Here is a 15,932-nt window from a genome sequence, read left to right as displayed (position 1 = left end):
TAAAGTAAGACTTTTGAAAGTCTGGTTGAGCCTGGAGTGCCTAAGTGAAGATGCAGAATGCTTGGCTAAGAGGAGGCTGCAATCCCCACGGCGGCCAGCGGCACAGACCATTGAGGCGTTATGGAGGAGCATGATCAATCAAGCCCTGCGCTGTGGTATGAACCCCCCTAAAAGAGAGATAGCTAGGAGAGAACCGGTGGATCTAAGCGACGTGACCTTTCCAAAAGACGTCGCAGATGTGCTGGGAATAGGACCGAAGTGTTGCGCTGAGCCTAGCGTCCAGATACAAGAGCTGTTGTTTCTTAACCACCCTGTGCAAGAAAAGCTTGAAACGACGACGAAGAAAGGAACGTGCTAGACGGCGTAGACTGCCTGGCGAGGACCATGCTGACGAAACACGCCATGAGAGGGAAGGCGATGACAGAAACGGTACTCGCGTATTGCAAGGGTCACGGTCTATCTCTCCTCTAAGCGTATAATGAGGGGTGCTTCGTCGTCACATCATCTGGCCTGTGCAACGGAAAGGTATTACATACATAATCAATGAGCTTTGCTGCAGTAGAAACGTCCGCGACCCGTCTTAAGGGCAGGGCTGCGGCCCTCTGTAAATCCATGGAACTCGAGAACCTGGCGAGAGCTGTTGTGGACTAGTGATGCAAAACTATCGGAAAATTGACTATCGATAGTGTCGATAGTTTTTTTTTTTAAACTATCGCTAGTGTAAACAAACTATCGATAGTGCTACTATCGATTCTACTATCGATAGTAGCACTATGGATAGTAGAATTCATAGCAGCACTATCGATAGTACCGCTATCGATAGCAAGACTACATAGTGAAACTTTCGATGGTAAGACTACTGAGACTAACAATGTTGATATTATGCATTTGTTGGCCAGCGATATAACCAAAACATTTGCGATACCTGATTGGTTTCACGCCGTCATGGGCTTAACGTCCCAAAGAGACTCAAGCTATAAGGGATGCCATAGTGGAGATCTCCGGGTAAATTGACCAGCTGTGGTTCATTAACGTGCAGGGATAGTTTGGAAAAATACCTGGAACTGCATCCGATGAAAGAACAAACAGCACAAGTTGTGCTGGCTTACACGACACTATCGTGCACTGCAGACGTCGTCTTGCTGACGTAACCACTGCAGAAATGCTTTTCGCACACATGCTTCGCAACTAGGACATTCGCACGCTAACATTTTATCCAGTAACTTTACGTAGGGAACGTCTGCAGAGCTCGCTGACGCGTAGGCTGCGAAAACCGGCGAGTCCTGTCAGATACTCATACCATCACCTCCATACCACACACTCGGGAAACCAAGTTTAGGATGCAGTGGGTACGCGTGGTTGATTTCATGGAATCGATAGTATTATATATGACAAGTGGTATCCATACGGCTATCGATAGTACTATAAATAGAACTATCGAAACTACTATCGATAGTGCTATCGATAATACTATCGAAAGTACTAACTATCGATAGTACTATCGATAGCGCGCTGTCAATAGTACTATGGATAGTCCTTTTTCCCTTCGATAGTTTGATAGTGACTCAAATATCGATAGTATCGATAGTACTATGGATAGTCTTCAGCATCATTATTGTGGAATCCAGAGCGCACACTTTGTCGGTCTTCTTCGTAGTGAAAACTCATAAACCTGATGCACCGTTCAGGACAGTTGTTAGCGAGAATGGCACCAGTCTATAAATTTTAGACCATTTTGCTGCAAAAAATTATTTGGATGCTTTCAGCATCTTGGAAGGAGAGCAGCAGTTTAGATGGACTTTCTGTATAGAGGTTGAGAATCGATTTTGTTCAGTACCCCGCAGCCACCTGTTTATTGCTGTTCGAAAATGCAAGCAAATGACACAATTGCCTTTCAGAATGCAGGCGGGTTCAATGTCGGCAATTTTATGTCACTTTTAAAGTTTTAGATAAACGCTACTTTTATCCAGTTTGACAACCGAGGGTTATTACAGTTCCAGGGCCTTTGGATCGGATTATGTGTTTCTCCAGTTTTGTGCAACATTTTTCTTGCATCAGTTGACAGCGTTTTGGCTTCACTAATATATGACGGAACAGCCGAAAAATTTATAGATACGTTGATGATTTTTAGCTCTTTTAAAGAAACGTTATATATGTCGTTATGAGGAAGTCGTGAGGGAAACTTTACAACTGTTCGGGCAACATGGCAAAGGGCTCTCTCAGGTACGAGTTGCTTGAACGAAACAGCCTTCACTTTTTTCACCTCAGCATCAAACTCGGAGAAAGACGTGTTTGTTGGTGTTACCGCCCAAGAGCCAAGAACGATTTTTTGCCGTTTGATTCCGCCCAGTCAAAAACTGCCATGAGCGCTTTTGCGACCATTTCTCTGGAATCCGCTTTCCTCAAGTCATGCCCTCACATGGCGCAGGCGAGCTTTCAGGGTGAGGTAGCTAGGCTGTGCAAATTAAGCAGGGATCCCTGACCACGTATTGGCAGCCGTGACCGAGACAGTCTTGCGCAATATAAAAGGGAGACCAAAGAAAACATAAGACGAGAACGCAGCAGCGCCTAACCAATTATGATCACGTACATCCATAGGGTGTCCCACAATCTGGAAAGGTTTGACGACAAGTGCGGTGCGCCCATGGTCTTTTCTGCACCAGGTAAATTGGCCAAGGTGCGCCCGACTAGATAACGACTCCGGTTCGTTCCAGAATCTACCCACCCATTGCCGCTCGTGTAAAGATGGAAATGATCATAACTGTGGGCTGCGACTTGAGGGAATCAAAATTGTAAGTAGAAGTAAGGATAGATTAGCTCGTGAATTGTCAGCAGCGTTTTTTATCAAGGAAAGAGGTGACACGTGCGTCAGCACCGCATCAGAGCCAGTGACTTTCGAAAATTTAATAGAGGATAAAATGTAGCCTGCTCTAATTTTTTCTACTAGTTTCTTTTTGTTTCTTTCTACAGTCATGAATGCGCATGGGCTCAGTACCCTCATTACGTATAAATGCTACACATGTCTGCTTCAATAAAAATAGAGTCAGCGGCCGTCCTCTCAGGTTGTTTTTGTGTATTGTCTTAAAATGTAGAGCTTGATTACGTACTTCTTCAAGAAAAAAGCAGACAGGAATCCGGGAGTGTATACGGAGAGAGATAGCGAGCATTGGCTTGAAAGCCTATGTGTCCAGCTGTGACTGGCGGCTTGGTATGACTGGCTGCGTTGACCTGAAAAACTAGATATGGGAGTAAAGCAACACGACAGAACGAAATAACGGGGACAAAAAAAAAAACGCAGTTAAGGATGCAGAGAAAAATAGGGCGGGTGATATGGTGCTGTCCAAGGGTTGCTGAGAAATGATAGCAGGAGGTTCAGGGCATAAGGTAATATTAGAACTATAATTCAACAAAGAGAAAAAGAAATGAGGGGGAAAAGGTGATTTAGGAGGAGAGGACGGGTTGGGACGGAGGGGTAAGGGTGAAAGAAATGCCGAAGCGGGGGTATGAATAACTGAGGAAACCTCTGACCACGTGCAAGACCTTTTTAAAGAATTACGCCAGTAGCGGAAAGCACCTGAGAGATTCAATGTTACCTCTGAGTATGTTAATCCCTGTTGGTTGTAACGCTTTAGATTTAATGCCTCTCTGTATTTCCTTTCTCTTTCAGATTTGAAGCTCGATTGAAGGATGAACAGTTTCAGTTTGTCGAAGTTGTGGCCACGTTGATTGAAATGTTCTGACACTGCCTTCTGTACTTTTTTTGCTGGGTAAGCTGCATAAAACAACGCACAGAAGGCAGCGTTCTCACATTTATGCTGAACACAGAACAATGGATTAAGAATAAACCACTGACACACAGAGACCGAGGTTTCTTGAAAGCGTTGCGCACGAAACGCATGCCATAGCCTGTCGGCTGTATCAAAGATATCGACAGGAAACGAGAGGAAACCCGGGGCCTGTATGAGCGGGATACGCCCGGCAGAGATAGAAGTGCTGACGACAGAGGCGGACGGAAAAAGCGCGGGTTGTACGTCACGAGGCCGCAAATCTGTCTCAGTTCGTCGGCGCATATCAGCGAAAAGCTCAATAGAGTCTACCAAGTCCTCGTCTACAGTACGTACCATTTTCATTGCGTTCAAATCCTGTTGGCTAGTCTCTCCGTCTCATAAGCAAGGTTACTCTTGCATAGGGTGAACATCCGTCGGGGTGGGTAAATGGCAAGACCATTTAGCGTCTAAGCGGGAGGTAAAGTGTTCGATTCCTGATCGCAAGTCGGAAATAAGATACGAAAGAACAACAGTTCATTAACCTATATATCTTTTGATGTGAAACATTCAAAGAGAAATTCCTTCACTACTGCTGTATGGAAGTTTTTAGTGTTAATTCTAGGTTGTATCTACGAGCTTATTTTTCTCTCAAGCAGTCATATTCTAACACTTTTCTGCAGAATGCGTTAGTGCCCAAGCTCTAATTCCCGAATGGGGATCGAAAGGGGTCAGTTTTCGGGCGATTTCGACAGAGGCACGCTGAGGTTGCACTGTTATCGAGCTGTAGGTGTTCAAAACACAGTTGTGTCCACACGAGGGTGCAGCGGTCTGCCGGCGTTAAATATTAACGAAGGAAGGGACTGCCTAATAAATGGAAAAATTAAAATAAAAAAACTTTTGAGTCAGGCCCATTGCATCGGGCCAAAGGAAAGGAGAGCTTTTCGGCGGCCATGATGAGGGCTATTTGTGCATAAGTTTTCTATATTACTGCCAGTGCCAGGTACAAGTTGGGCCGGATAGCAGCGCTCTCAAGAAGAGGATGAAATGCGCCATTTACGCCGTTACCGAAACATCGCCGCCTTTATGAGCGTTGCGTGTCTCTTGTCGTCCTGAACGTGTCTCTTGTCGCTCTGCCGGAATCGATGAGTGAATGTGAAATCAAAAAGTTTAAAAAGAGTAGAGCGCTCCGAATCGACGACCATGGTCTTGTCTTGATGAATAAAACCTTGAACCATACAGCACATAAACCGCAACATTTTTTTTTGGAAGAGAGAGAGATAGAGAGAGAGAACCTCTATTAAGCTAATGTAGAGGCTAATGTAATGTAAAGCTACTGTAATGCAGATAGCGAATGCCGCCATCTTCTTGATCCACGTCCCTAGCCCGGGATGCCGCAAGATCCCGCCGCCCCGCGAGCCCGGCGTGCGAGGGTGGGGTCATACCTGTGAACGACATTTATCCAGGTGAAGTTTTCTTTCACGAAGGTTAGTGTTTTCGGCGATGTTAGGTAACTCACGAATGTTAGGTAACTCAGCGAATGCAGCGAGTTACTAAGATTTTGAGCACAATGGTGCCCATAAACCACGACGCCACATGTCAGGAGGAAGTGAGCATTAGTTACAGTATATTTATTGACGAGGTACACCCTTCATTAAAAGTAAAGAGACCGAAAAGATTTTCTTCTGAGCCATGCTGCTTGACTCGTTATCCATCGCCAGCGTCCGAACTCTCTTGAAGGTGAGAGAAACTCTCCTCCCCACGTCTCCGAAGTTTAGGACTTTCTTATATTTTAGAAGAGCGCTAATACACGGCTCAGAATCCAACCCTTCGGGCTATAAACTTTTGATGAAGGCTGTACTTAACTCAGAAAACGACTGCGCGTGCCTTCATTGTTACATAGGTCTTCACTCACATTGCCTAAATCCCGCTTCCAAACTTTCTACAAATTGCATTAACAGCGCTTTCTTTGCCCTAAGGTAATATCAGGCCAAAAGGAAACTTGTCAGAAAGTGGAAACCACGATTGCAAGATAGAAGTGCGGACGCCGTGCTCCATTGATATTTTGGCGCATGTTTTAGAGCGCAGCTCTTTGGCGTCCGTTCCTGGGTTTCGCGTCGTCGTCGGCGTCGGCCTCGTAACCAGCTCCGCCCCCAATGTCACGCTTTTCAATTGGTCGAAATGCTCGTGACGTCACAGTGCGCGAATTTCAAATGGGGCCAATTGTACTTTGGCTAGTAACCATGCAACCAATAAAAGTGATCGTATAGTGATGCTGCAACTAAGTTGGACTGAGTTTAGTTAATTGCTTAATTAATCAATTAGCCTAATTAATATAGAGGAGAATGAAGAGGTCAGAAGAAAAGAAAAGAAAGACGCGCGCCGCAGCGACAACAGCGTCCGCGGAAGGAGACGCTGCTGAAAAAAAACAGATAAGTACGAAGCCGCGTTCCCTCCACCACCACGCACTTCCCCACTCAGTAAGACGTTGCTCGTTTCATATACGTTGTGTCGAACATCCTAGACAGTTCCAACAATTGACAGGTTAATGACAGAACACGATGGATAGAAATACAATAATATAAATATGAAATAGCCTAATTAACCTTTCTAGTTAGACCGCATAAATCAATAAAACCGAGAACGAAATTGGTCGAGTTGGGGAATCGAACCAGGGTCTCCGGAGTGCGATACGAGCACGCTAGCCACTCCGTAATGCCAGCTGAATGGTTTGGAATGAACAAAGGCGCGTCTAGCTAATACGGCGTCTTCGTTCACTCCCATCTTCCCCCTTTCCCTTACGGCGAGGTGCAGGTGTCCACCCAGGCATGCGAGAGAGATACATTTCCTTTCCTCAAAAAATAAATTTACCGTCCAGCAAGGCGTACAGCCGAATTGGCGATGGCGTTCTGTGGACTCCCTGGCAGCGTTGCAAGACGCTGTCGCGTTCCACTCTTACAGGCGAAGCTAACCACACATCAGTAACACACGCAGACAGCCAATGGGCGCGTCATTCGCTGGCAGCACTTGATTCATCATTCACAACCACATTCTTAACGCACGCTCCCTTGCCGCACATGCCAAGGACGTACACCACGATCACATTCTGCGCCATTCCTCTGTACTTTGCTTTGCTGAAACCTGGATGGATCCCGAAGAGCCTCTCGAAATCATAGATTTCCTATACTGCTGTGGTGCTCGCAGAGACCACAACAGAGCGGCGGGAGTCGCTATCTACTTGCGCACAGGTCTCTCTGCAATACCAGTCGAAATGTTTGGCACGTCACATGAAGTTGGCGAACTGTGCGCCGCAAAGTTGCCCAATGGCTTGCTGGTAGTAGCTGCCTACTTCGCCCCTACCGCACTCACGAAAGACGTCGTGCACTTCCTGCAACTCGCATTAACCGTCCATCGATCCACACCGATGTTAGTAGTGGGGGACTTTAATGTTGACATAAAGACAAACAGCAATTTCCTAACACTTATGCGGGAGAACATCCCGTTCCTCTCGCTCGTAACGCGTCCCACGGCTGTGACAACCTCGCGAGGCACTTGTATAGATCTCGTCTTTGAGAATCAAGCATTGGTGCACCAATTCGAACATATATCACTCTATTTCTCCGACCACAAAGCTTCCTTCATGACTGTCAAGAACTGTTAGTGGAGTCTTTGTTAAAGGAATACGTGTGAAAAATAAAAAAAAAATTCTGTGATAGCGCATACATGTGTTGCTCGATTTCTTTGCCTCAATCTATCGAAAAGGTGAAACAGCTTATTTGCTGCGCTCAAATTTCGCATTAGGAAGTAACGTAATCGTCGGTAAATTTTGCTTCCGAGAAATGTGGCGCATTTTCCAAATTTACGAATTCAGATAAGATAGCAAAAATAAAGTCTGGATCAGGGAGTAAGACAGAGAGGAGCGAAGACTGCGCTTATAAGAAGCGATGCATTTTGCTACATCGTAGAAAGCTTGGTGGTGTATCTGATAGGTGTTCGGATTTTTGGCTCTAGTAGGATCCTTCCGGGGTGTGCGAATGCGCCGTGGCGTGCGTCGCGATTTCTTAGAGGCACTGTAATGGCGCATCGCCTGCGCCTGCTGCACCGCTGTTGCTACAGATAAGGCGAAAGCCTTTAATCGCTCATACTCCCTTACGTCCGTATGCCGTTACATCCATCCCCTGGGGTGACTCATCGATGATGACGGGTGTCCATTGATATATGTGAGGCAGTTACTGCCTAATTTCCTTTCCTCAAATACAATTTTCATTTTCTTCATTACGGCACCTCTTCCTCTTTCTTCTTTCATTCCTACTTCCTCCCTGCCTTCCTACGACGCCTGTCACTCATGTCTCGGTGGACACCCGAATCGCGCCGTAAGAAAAGAAAAGTGAAATGAAAATTGGTTTATAGGCAAGGAAATGCCTGTCTCTCATATCCTGGTGTACACCCGAAAGGATTGAACACCGCAGTACATGTCTTTAAAGCTGCTTTCTAAGATAGCACCGTATTCACTAGACGATAATAAAAATAATTGGTTTTTCAGGAAAGGAAATGGAGCAGTATTTGTCTCACATATCTCGGCGGACACCTGAACCGCGCTGTAAGGGAAGGGAGGAAGGTGGAAGTGAAAGAAGAAAGAGAGAAAGAGGTGGTGTAGTGGAGGTCTCCGGAATAATTTCGACCACCTGGGGATCTTTAACGTGCACTGACATCGCACAGCACACGGCCGCTTCTTGCGTTTCGCCTCCATCGAAACGCGGCCGCCGCGGTCGGGTTCGAACCCAGGTACTCCGGCTCGGTAGGCGAGTGCCTTACCACTGAGCCACCGCGGCGGGTGGCGATTTCTCCCTTGTAACAATTTTGGCAGACGGGGTCGTGCAAGGCATCGCACCGAGCGGGGTGATGGAGTCCGTGGACTCCCTGGCAACGCTACAACACGCTGTTGCGTTCCACTCCTAAATGCGAAGTTTAAGCGTTATTAATTAGCAGTAAATTAGTATTTAGTCCTTAATCAGTAATTAGTCATTGATTAGTGATTTATAATTACGTAGTAATTAGTCATCAATTGTGTGTGACGTCATCCAGTGGCGACGTCACCAGTCCCACAGAGGCAGTCAATGGGGTGCGGAAAACGCTGTCGCCCCTGCGCACTTTAGGCAAAGGGCCCCCTGAATTTTTAGAGCGCAGCTCTTTGGCGTCCGTTCCTGGGTTTCGCGTCGGCGTCGGCGTCGGCGTCGGCGTCGGCCTCGTAACCAGCTCCGCCCCCAATGTCATGCTTTTCAATTGGTCGAAATGCTCGTGACGTCACAGTGCGCGAATTTCAAATGGGGCCAATTGTACTTTGGCTAGTAACCATGCAACCAATCAAAGGGATCGTATAGTGATGCTGCAACTAAGTTGGACTGAGTTTAGTTAATTGCTTAATTAATCAATTAGCCTAATTAATATAGAGGAGAATGAAGAGGTCAGAAAGAAAAGAAAAGACAGACGCGCGCCGCAGCGACAACAGCGTCCGCGGAAGGAGACGCTGCTGAAAAAAACAGATAAGTACGAAGCCGCGTTCCCTCCACCACCACGCACTTCCCCACTCAGTAAGACGTTGCTCGTTTCATATACGTTGTGTCGAACATCCTAAACAGTTCCAACAATTGACAGGTTAATGACAGAACACGATGGATAGAAATACAATAATGTAAATATGAAATAGCCTAATTAACCTTTCTAGTTAGACCGCATAAATCTATAAAACCGAGAACGAAATTGGTCGAGTTGGGGAATCGAACCAGGGCCTCCGGAGTGCGATACGAGCACGCTAGCCACTCCGTAATGCCAGCTGAATGGTTTGGAATGAACAAAGGCGCGTCTAGCTAATACGGCGTCTTCGTTCACTCCCATCTTCCCCCTTCCCCTTACGGCGAGGTGCAGGTGTCCACCCAGATATGCGAGAGAGATACATTTCCTTTCCTCAAAAAATAAATTTACCGTCCAGCAAGGCGTACAGCCGAATTGGCGATGGCGTTCTGTGGACTCCCTGGCAGCGTTGCAAGACGCTGTCGCGTTCCACTCTTACAGGCGAAGCTTAACATGTTAACCACACATCAGTAACACACGCAGACAGCCAATGGACGCGTCATTCGCTGGCAGCACTTGATTCATCATTCACAACCACATTCTTAACGTACGCTCCCTTGCCGCACATGCCAAGGACGTACACCACGATCACATTCTGCGCCATTCCTCTGTACTTTGCTTTGCTGAAACGTGGATGGATCCCGAAGAGCCTCTCGAAATCATAGATTTCCTATACTGCTGTGGTGCTCGCAGAGACCACAACACAGCGGCGGGAGTCGCTATCTGCTTGCGCACAGGTCTCTCTGCAATACCAGTCCAAATGTTTGGCACGTCACATGAACTTGGCGAACTGTGCGCCGCAAAGTTGCCCAACGGCTTGCTGGTAGTAGCTGCCTACTTCGCCCCTACCGCACTCACGAAAGACGTCGTGCACTTCCTGCAACTCGCATTAACCGTCCATCGATCCACACCGATGTTAGTAGTGGGGGACTTTAATGTTGACATAAAGACAAACAGCAATTTCCTAACACTTATGCGGGAGAACATCCCGTTCCTCTCGCTCGTAACGCGTCCCACGGCTGTGACAACCTCGCGAGGCACTTGTATAGATCTCGTCTTTGAGAATCAAGCATTGGTGTACCAAGTCGAACATATATCAGTCTATTTCTCCGACCACAAAGCTTCCTTCATGACTGTCAAGAACTGTTAGTGGAATCTTTGTTAAAGGAATACGTGTGAAAAATAAAAAAAAAACTCTGTGATAGCGCATACATGTGTTGCTCGATTTCTTTGCCTCAATCTATCGAAAAGGTGAAACAGCTTTTTGCTGCGCTCAAATTTCGCATTAGGAAGTAACGTAATCGTCGGTAATTTTTTTGTTTCCCGGTGATATCGACAGGTGGCATGTCGGAGTGGTTACTTATTCAAGGAGGATAGCGAAATGAAACAAACGCGCATAAGGGCACGTTGGCGAGCGAAGGGGTGAATAAAGAGAGAGTACGGCGTAACGCTCAGCGCCGGACGCGCGCTGGGCATTCGTGCAGTAAAATCGCGTCTTCCGAATGCATTTCGCTCCAACAGAGTCGGTGCTCTTGTCTATCTCATTCCGCGATTTGGTTAGGATCACCACAGTCAGAAGATATGCGTGGCAAAGCAAGCATAGTTCGTATACAAGAGCCTCAATCGTGTGAATGTTTCTGGGGAAGAAAAACTACATTTGTAGCAACGAACTGGAGCAAAAAAAAAAATTGGCTGTGGTTTGTCTGATGGCCACCCCGAGTAGAATTGCGGAAGCAATGGCGCGGCAATCGCAGCGGCGGCGGCACCTCTGAGTCACCCGCGTAGCGGAGGGGTCGGCGGCGGCTTCGCGCTGCTCTGACGTCGCTCGCTCCTCGCGCAGTTGGGGCTCTCCGGGGCTCCGCGAAGTCACTCACACCTAGCGTAGTGTTGCTTCCGCAACAAAAGCAGATAGTGTGATTAGGCAGCTTCCCTTTCCAGGTCAAAGAAGAAGAAATCAGGACCCTGAGAAGCAGGAATACAACCTGATGTTTAAGAATTCGTAAATCTGGGGAGACAAACGCAATGGCTTTTTTTTTTTCTTTTCTCATGCAGGTACCAATAAGAAACCATGAAACAGTTCGCCTTACTACTCTGCGTTGTCGCGTACGTCGGTGAGTGCCACTTGCTTTTCTTGCGGATGCTCACTTTCAATGCGCGCTAATATTGAGCAGTTAAATGTGAAGTGTGCTATTCACAGGGATCCGCTTCAATAGAAGCACACAAACGGGTCAGACCTTTAATAGTGCTACAAAAAGAAAGAATTAAAAACTGGCTAAGCCAGGCTGCAGCTCAGTGAAAACATCGACGAGAGCCGCGGTTATTAATTTGCGCCTCTTCATTTGATCTCCCTTCTTCGTCTCTTCATTCTGTCGTCTTATACTCTTCTTTTTCCTTTTCTTGCTTTTATATTTTTTTCTTCGTTCTATCTCACTATACGTGTCTCTTGGTTTGGCTTGGCTTGGCTCGGCGCCGGGTCTCTTGGGGCAGTGAAGAAGTACTGCAACTACAATGGGCTTTAGTTACACAGCTCTGAAATGGCGCCTATTGAGGCTCGACTCATGCAATTAAATTGCAGTTTCAATGGCAAAAAACTTATGGCCCTCATATATTCACATTGTCTTGTTTCGTAGGCAACGCTGTGATGTTTTACACACATGGTAGTGGTGTTTCCCGAGGTTGGAGCTGTGTCACATGCGTACGACACAAAAAATACAAAGCTCCGTGTTTGCTATTTCACCAGAAGCGCGCATAATGCTTTAGGACAAGGGTATTGATAATGCAACAGAATTATGACCTGAATTATCACAATTTATTCAATATAAAAGTACATCTATGGAGAAAAAGAAAACGGCTGGAAAAACGGCTTGCAGTTTCAGTTGAGAAAACGAAAACATTATAGTAGACTCTTGAGGCTCATATACAGTTTTCGTAAAAGCACTTGAGAACGCATCATTATCCTATAGATGACATCGATTTTGATGCTTGGAGAAATAGGGGCAGCGTCCATATGCAGATATATTTGTGCGCTTAGAATAAAGCCTATTGATTGCTTCCTTGTTGAGAACTTCGTCCACTTTAAGGTACCCTCACAAACACATTACTGATAGGACACGTGACTCGCAGGTCATGTGGAGGCTGACAACAGGCAGACGTACCGAGATGCTGTGCAAGACTTTCTGGGTCTCCTAGAGAGTGACATAGAGCCGCCTAAAGGCATGCAATTTACTTATCATGTGTCAGTGAAGACGTGAGAATGCCCATAAATATGTTACATGGTCCCACTGCCACCCTGAGCAGTTGTTTAGTGTTACGACTCCAGAACTGCACACGAAGGTCCTTATTTTATTTCTGTTTACACGTCGGAGGTTAACTGTGGTTCGCCGAAGGAAGGAAGTGTGCATTGAAGAGCTCTTTTGGCAGCATCACACCGTGCTGAAGCACAGCAGACTTCGCTTTACGTTTGTTGCCGGTTTTATTACTGAAACGAACCTTCCCTTATAGAGAAAAAAAATTCATTTGTCTCAGAGATTTCATTAAAGTTACTTATGGCACTTGGTGAAAGAAACTTGAGCTCTAACGTTTCATCCACCAGTGCTGAATGAATGTTGAGAAAAGGTTGCTGGGATAAGGTCACTATGTGCAAATTTCAGTGAATTTAGGAAAGCTGCGGCTGGGTAACCATCTTCACCGGTAAATGCAAACTTACTGCGGTTCGCGTTGTGTGTTTACACTCCCACAGGAGGCTCGAACAGTGTGAAAGAAGCGAACGACTTCATAGACGACGTCTTTCTGCAAAGGATGCCCAACCTCATCAGGGAAACGCCCGACTTGTACCCGACGGCGCCGCTGCCACCGTTCAACTTCAAGGCAAGTGGTGCTATAGCCCTAATGCTGGCATGTGAAGGTGGGTGGTGGTGGGGTGGTGAGTTTGATAGAAGGTAGCGATGGGTATGTGGGTATAGCCCCCTTGCTAGGCGTGTGATAGGAAGGTGGCTGGTTGAGGGGGGGGGGGGGGGGGGGGTGCTTCTGGAGGATGAAAGCTTCACTTTCCAAGGCTCCGCAGAAGGCTTTTCGTCAAGTGCCATTTGTACTGCTGTCGCAGTAAAAAATACTTAAAAGATGAGCTTTGTGAACAAATGTAGTGAAGCACTCATATAAAAGTGTTTCATGTCACACCCATGGTCAAATAGCCATAGCTGTCCTCTAAGACGTCCACTTTAGCCTTAGATGTACTGTACCTACGCGCTAAATATTACGTGCAACACACACGATGTGGTCGCAACTTACTGCGTACAGCAACGTGATCATGTTGTCGCTAAAACATGAAGGACTGGACTGCAAGTAGAAATTATATTACTTCGTGCACTTCCTCGCATGTTTGGAGAGAGTGCATCACGATGATTTTGGATACAATAGATAGCAAACTGCATGACGGTTTGACTGAACGGGGCTGCACGACTCAAGATGAAATCCCAACTTAAGAGTTAGGGTCGCAGACCCACATTATGTCTTTTGCATTGCGCATGCGGGCAAAAAAAAAAAAAAATCTCTGTGCTGTGGCGAAATCGTGCACGCCAATAGTGTATGTGGTGACGTGTGGTGCAGGTATACAAGACGGCGATCACGAACCGAGACCTGAAGGTGAACGTGACGGGAGGCGACATCAGGAACTTCGACACGGCCGTGCACCGCGTCGGCAACTGCGAACCGAAGGCGGTGGCCGGCAACACGAGCGTCACCTGCATGCTCAGCTTCGACGGCATCACTGCGGACCTATTTACCGTGGTATGGACCACGAGATGGACTCCCCTCGCTGTTGAATTCTTTAGACGTGCACCGTCTACCGGTAACGAGAATAAAGAACGACTGAGCGAACGCTCTGTGCCGATGAGCGAGGAATTTGTGGAGCAGAAATGTTCTCTATTAAGCTTTTGGCAAGCAGCACGTATTTGAGCAGAATGGATCTATTTGTGTCCGAGAGACGAATCGACACAGTAGGCAGGGGGTAATGGACAACCTCGAGTTAATGCCGATAAAGTTGAATTCTTTGACGAGCATAGTAAGGACGTGATTCTGGGAAACTATAGCGCGAAGGAAGGCGAGCAGGGACTTGCACAAAATCTTTACTCTTCGTTAGAAAAATTTTGCTCTATTTTGGTGGTTCCGGTGTGGTTCCGGCTTGCATCTGTGTTGTCTGGAACACACTCATTGGTTCCCACTGGCTTCTGGTCCCACTGGTCTTGCAGTTTTATTACGGTTAATTCAGGGGCACTTCTCTTCCAAAGAATACGCCAGTTGGTTGCACAACTACAATTAGAATTTTCGATGCCTTATGTGGCACCTATAGGAAAAGACGCGTATGCACCCGTTTGCAGTAGTATCTGCCTTCCCGCCCCTCCCTCTCACATACACACGCACGCACGCACGCACGCACGCAGACACATTGTTACTTGATAAAATGGTGCAGGGCTGGAGAATGTTCAGAGTTATGAGCGAGCCTTTCTTGCCATCTTGGGAACGATCTCGCCGACGGCGATCACTGTTGGTAAATAAGGGGGCTTGTTTTGTTCGGATTCGTTGATCAGAATAGAGTAAACGAAATGGTATTCACTGGGATTGAATTTCATTCACTTTCTTCTTTAACTTCAACCGTGCTTTTAAAGAGCTGCCATTAATGATAAATACTAACAAGGAAAGTTAAGCGCGTCTGCACGCTACAGAAAATTTTCCGCTGCTTCACTTTATTGTGTCGCATTTATTAATCTCTTCGCTGCTGGTGGACCAGGCTTCGAGAATTTTTTGCCTTCGTCTGCACGGTTCTTGTTTGTTGGTGGCGCGGCAGAGACGGCTAGTGTTAGGGCACTGAAAAGAGGAAAGTCGCAATGAAGGCTTGCTTTGTAAGGATGAGCAAGTGCTTTCTTTTTATTTTTTAATGTGACAGCATTATAAGCCCCATGAGGCCAAAAGACATCGTTGGTCATAAAATTAGTCCATTTGCTGAAGGGAAGTGACGTCACCTAACCGGAGCATTCCCATTGGCTGTGGAGGGAAATGACGTCACCAGAAAGGAATTGACGTCACCAGCTAAGTAACGTCACTTCCGGTAAAGCCATCAACAGCTGCTAGTGCTATCGCACTGCCAACACACGATAGAATTAGAGGACCCTGTGAATTTTTTTCTTTCAGACCAAGGGAGACAGCTTCTTCAACACAGTCAAGGATGTGGATGTTCAAGCAGTCGTCCACCACACAACGGGGATGTTCGAGGTCACCGCGGCTCCCAACCGACCGGGCTTCGTGCGAACTTTCTTCGTGGAACACATCAAATTGGAGGTGACCCCTGGGAGCAACCTGGATTTGAACGCCATTCGCATGAGCAACTTCAAGTCCTATATCGCGAATTACCTGAGAGAAGAGTTGTACCTGAACCTCTACGGCAGTTACCAGACGTTGCTGAACTATGCGGTCGTGAGAATGGACTTTTCTCTGTTTTGATGCCGGCGTGGTGAACAAGAAATAAAAAAGCTTTGCCCGATG

At 46.7% G+C, this 15,932-nt stretch overlaps 1 protein-coding gene across 3 annotated transcripts; it reads left to right on the top strand.

Annotated features, from left to right (window-relative positions):
- Positions 1 to 3,976: 3,976 nt before the first annotated feature.
- On the top strand, positions 3,977 to 15,932 carry LOC149341103 (salivary anticoagulant protein P23-like). 3 transcript variants are annotated; one of them, XM_089542978.1, is made up of 6 exons: positions 3,977 to 4,113; positions 5,112 to 5,230; positions 11,448 to 11,506; positions 13,135 to 13,262; positions 14,001 to 14,180; positions 15,582 to 15,932. In XM_089542978.1, the coding sequence occupies exons 3-6, from the start codon at positions 11,464 to 11,466 to the stop codon at positions 15,888 to 15,890; spliced, it is 660 nt and encodes a 219-aa protein (XP_089399104.1). In that variant the 5' UTR covers positions 3,977 to 4,113; positions 5,112 to 5,230; positions 11,448 to 11,463; the 3' UTR covers positions 15,891 to 15,932. The 3 variants fall into 3 exon arrangements, with proteins under 3 accessions (XP_089399104.1, XP_089399105.1, XP_089399103.1); XM_089542979.1 differs by having other exon boundaries at positions 3,999 to 4,113; positions 5,150 to 5,230; XM_089542977.1 differs by lacking the exon at positions 5,112 to 5,230 and having other exon boundaries at positions 3,999 to 4,113.

The sequence above is a fragment of the Amblyomma mixtum genome, chromosome 5, assembly GCF_055824585.1.
Source record: "Amblyomma mixtum isolate Tamu chromosome 5, ASM5582458v1, whole genome shotgun sequence".
Lineage (NCBI taxonomy): Eukaryota > Metazoa > Arthropoda > Arachnida > Ixodida > Ixodidae > Amblyomma > Amblyomma mixtum.
The sequence above is the reverse complement of the archived record's forward strand: the minus strand, read 5'-3'. Positions and strand labels throughout refer to the sequence as shown.

Excerpts from the sequence above, each read along its gene's own strand:
- LOC149341103 (XM_089542978.1), top strand. The coding sequence starts at position 11,464 with ATGAAACAGTTCGCCTTACTACTCTGCGTTGTCGCGTACGTCG. Across the intron at positions 11,507-13,134 it reads CTGCGTTGTCGCGTACGTCG|GAGGCTCGAACAGTGTGAAA; the intron begins GTGAGTGCCACT and ends ACACTCCCACAG. Across the intron at positions 14,181-15,581 it reads CTGCGGACCTATTTACCGTG|ACCAAGGGAGACAGCTTCTT; the intron begins GTATGGACCACG and ends TTTTTCTTTCAG.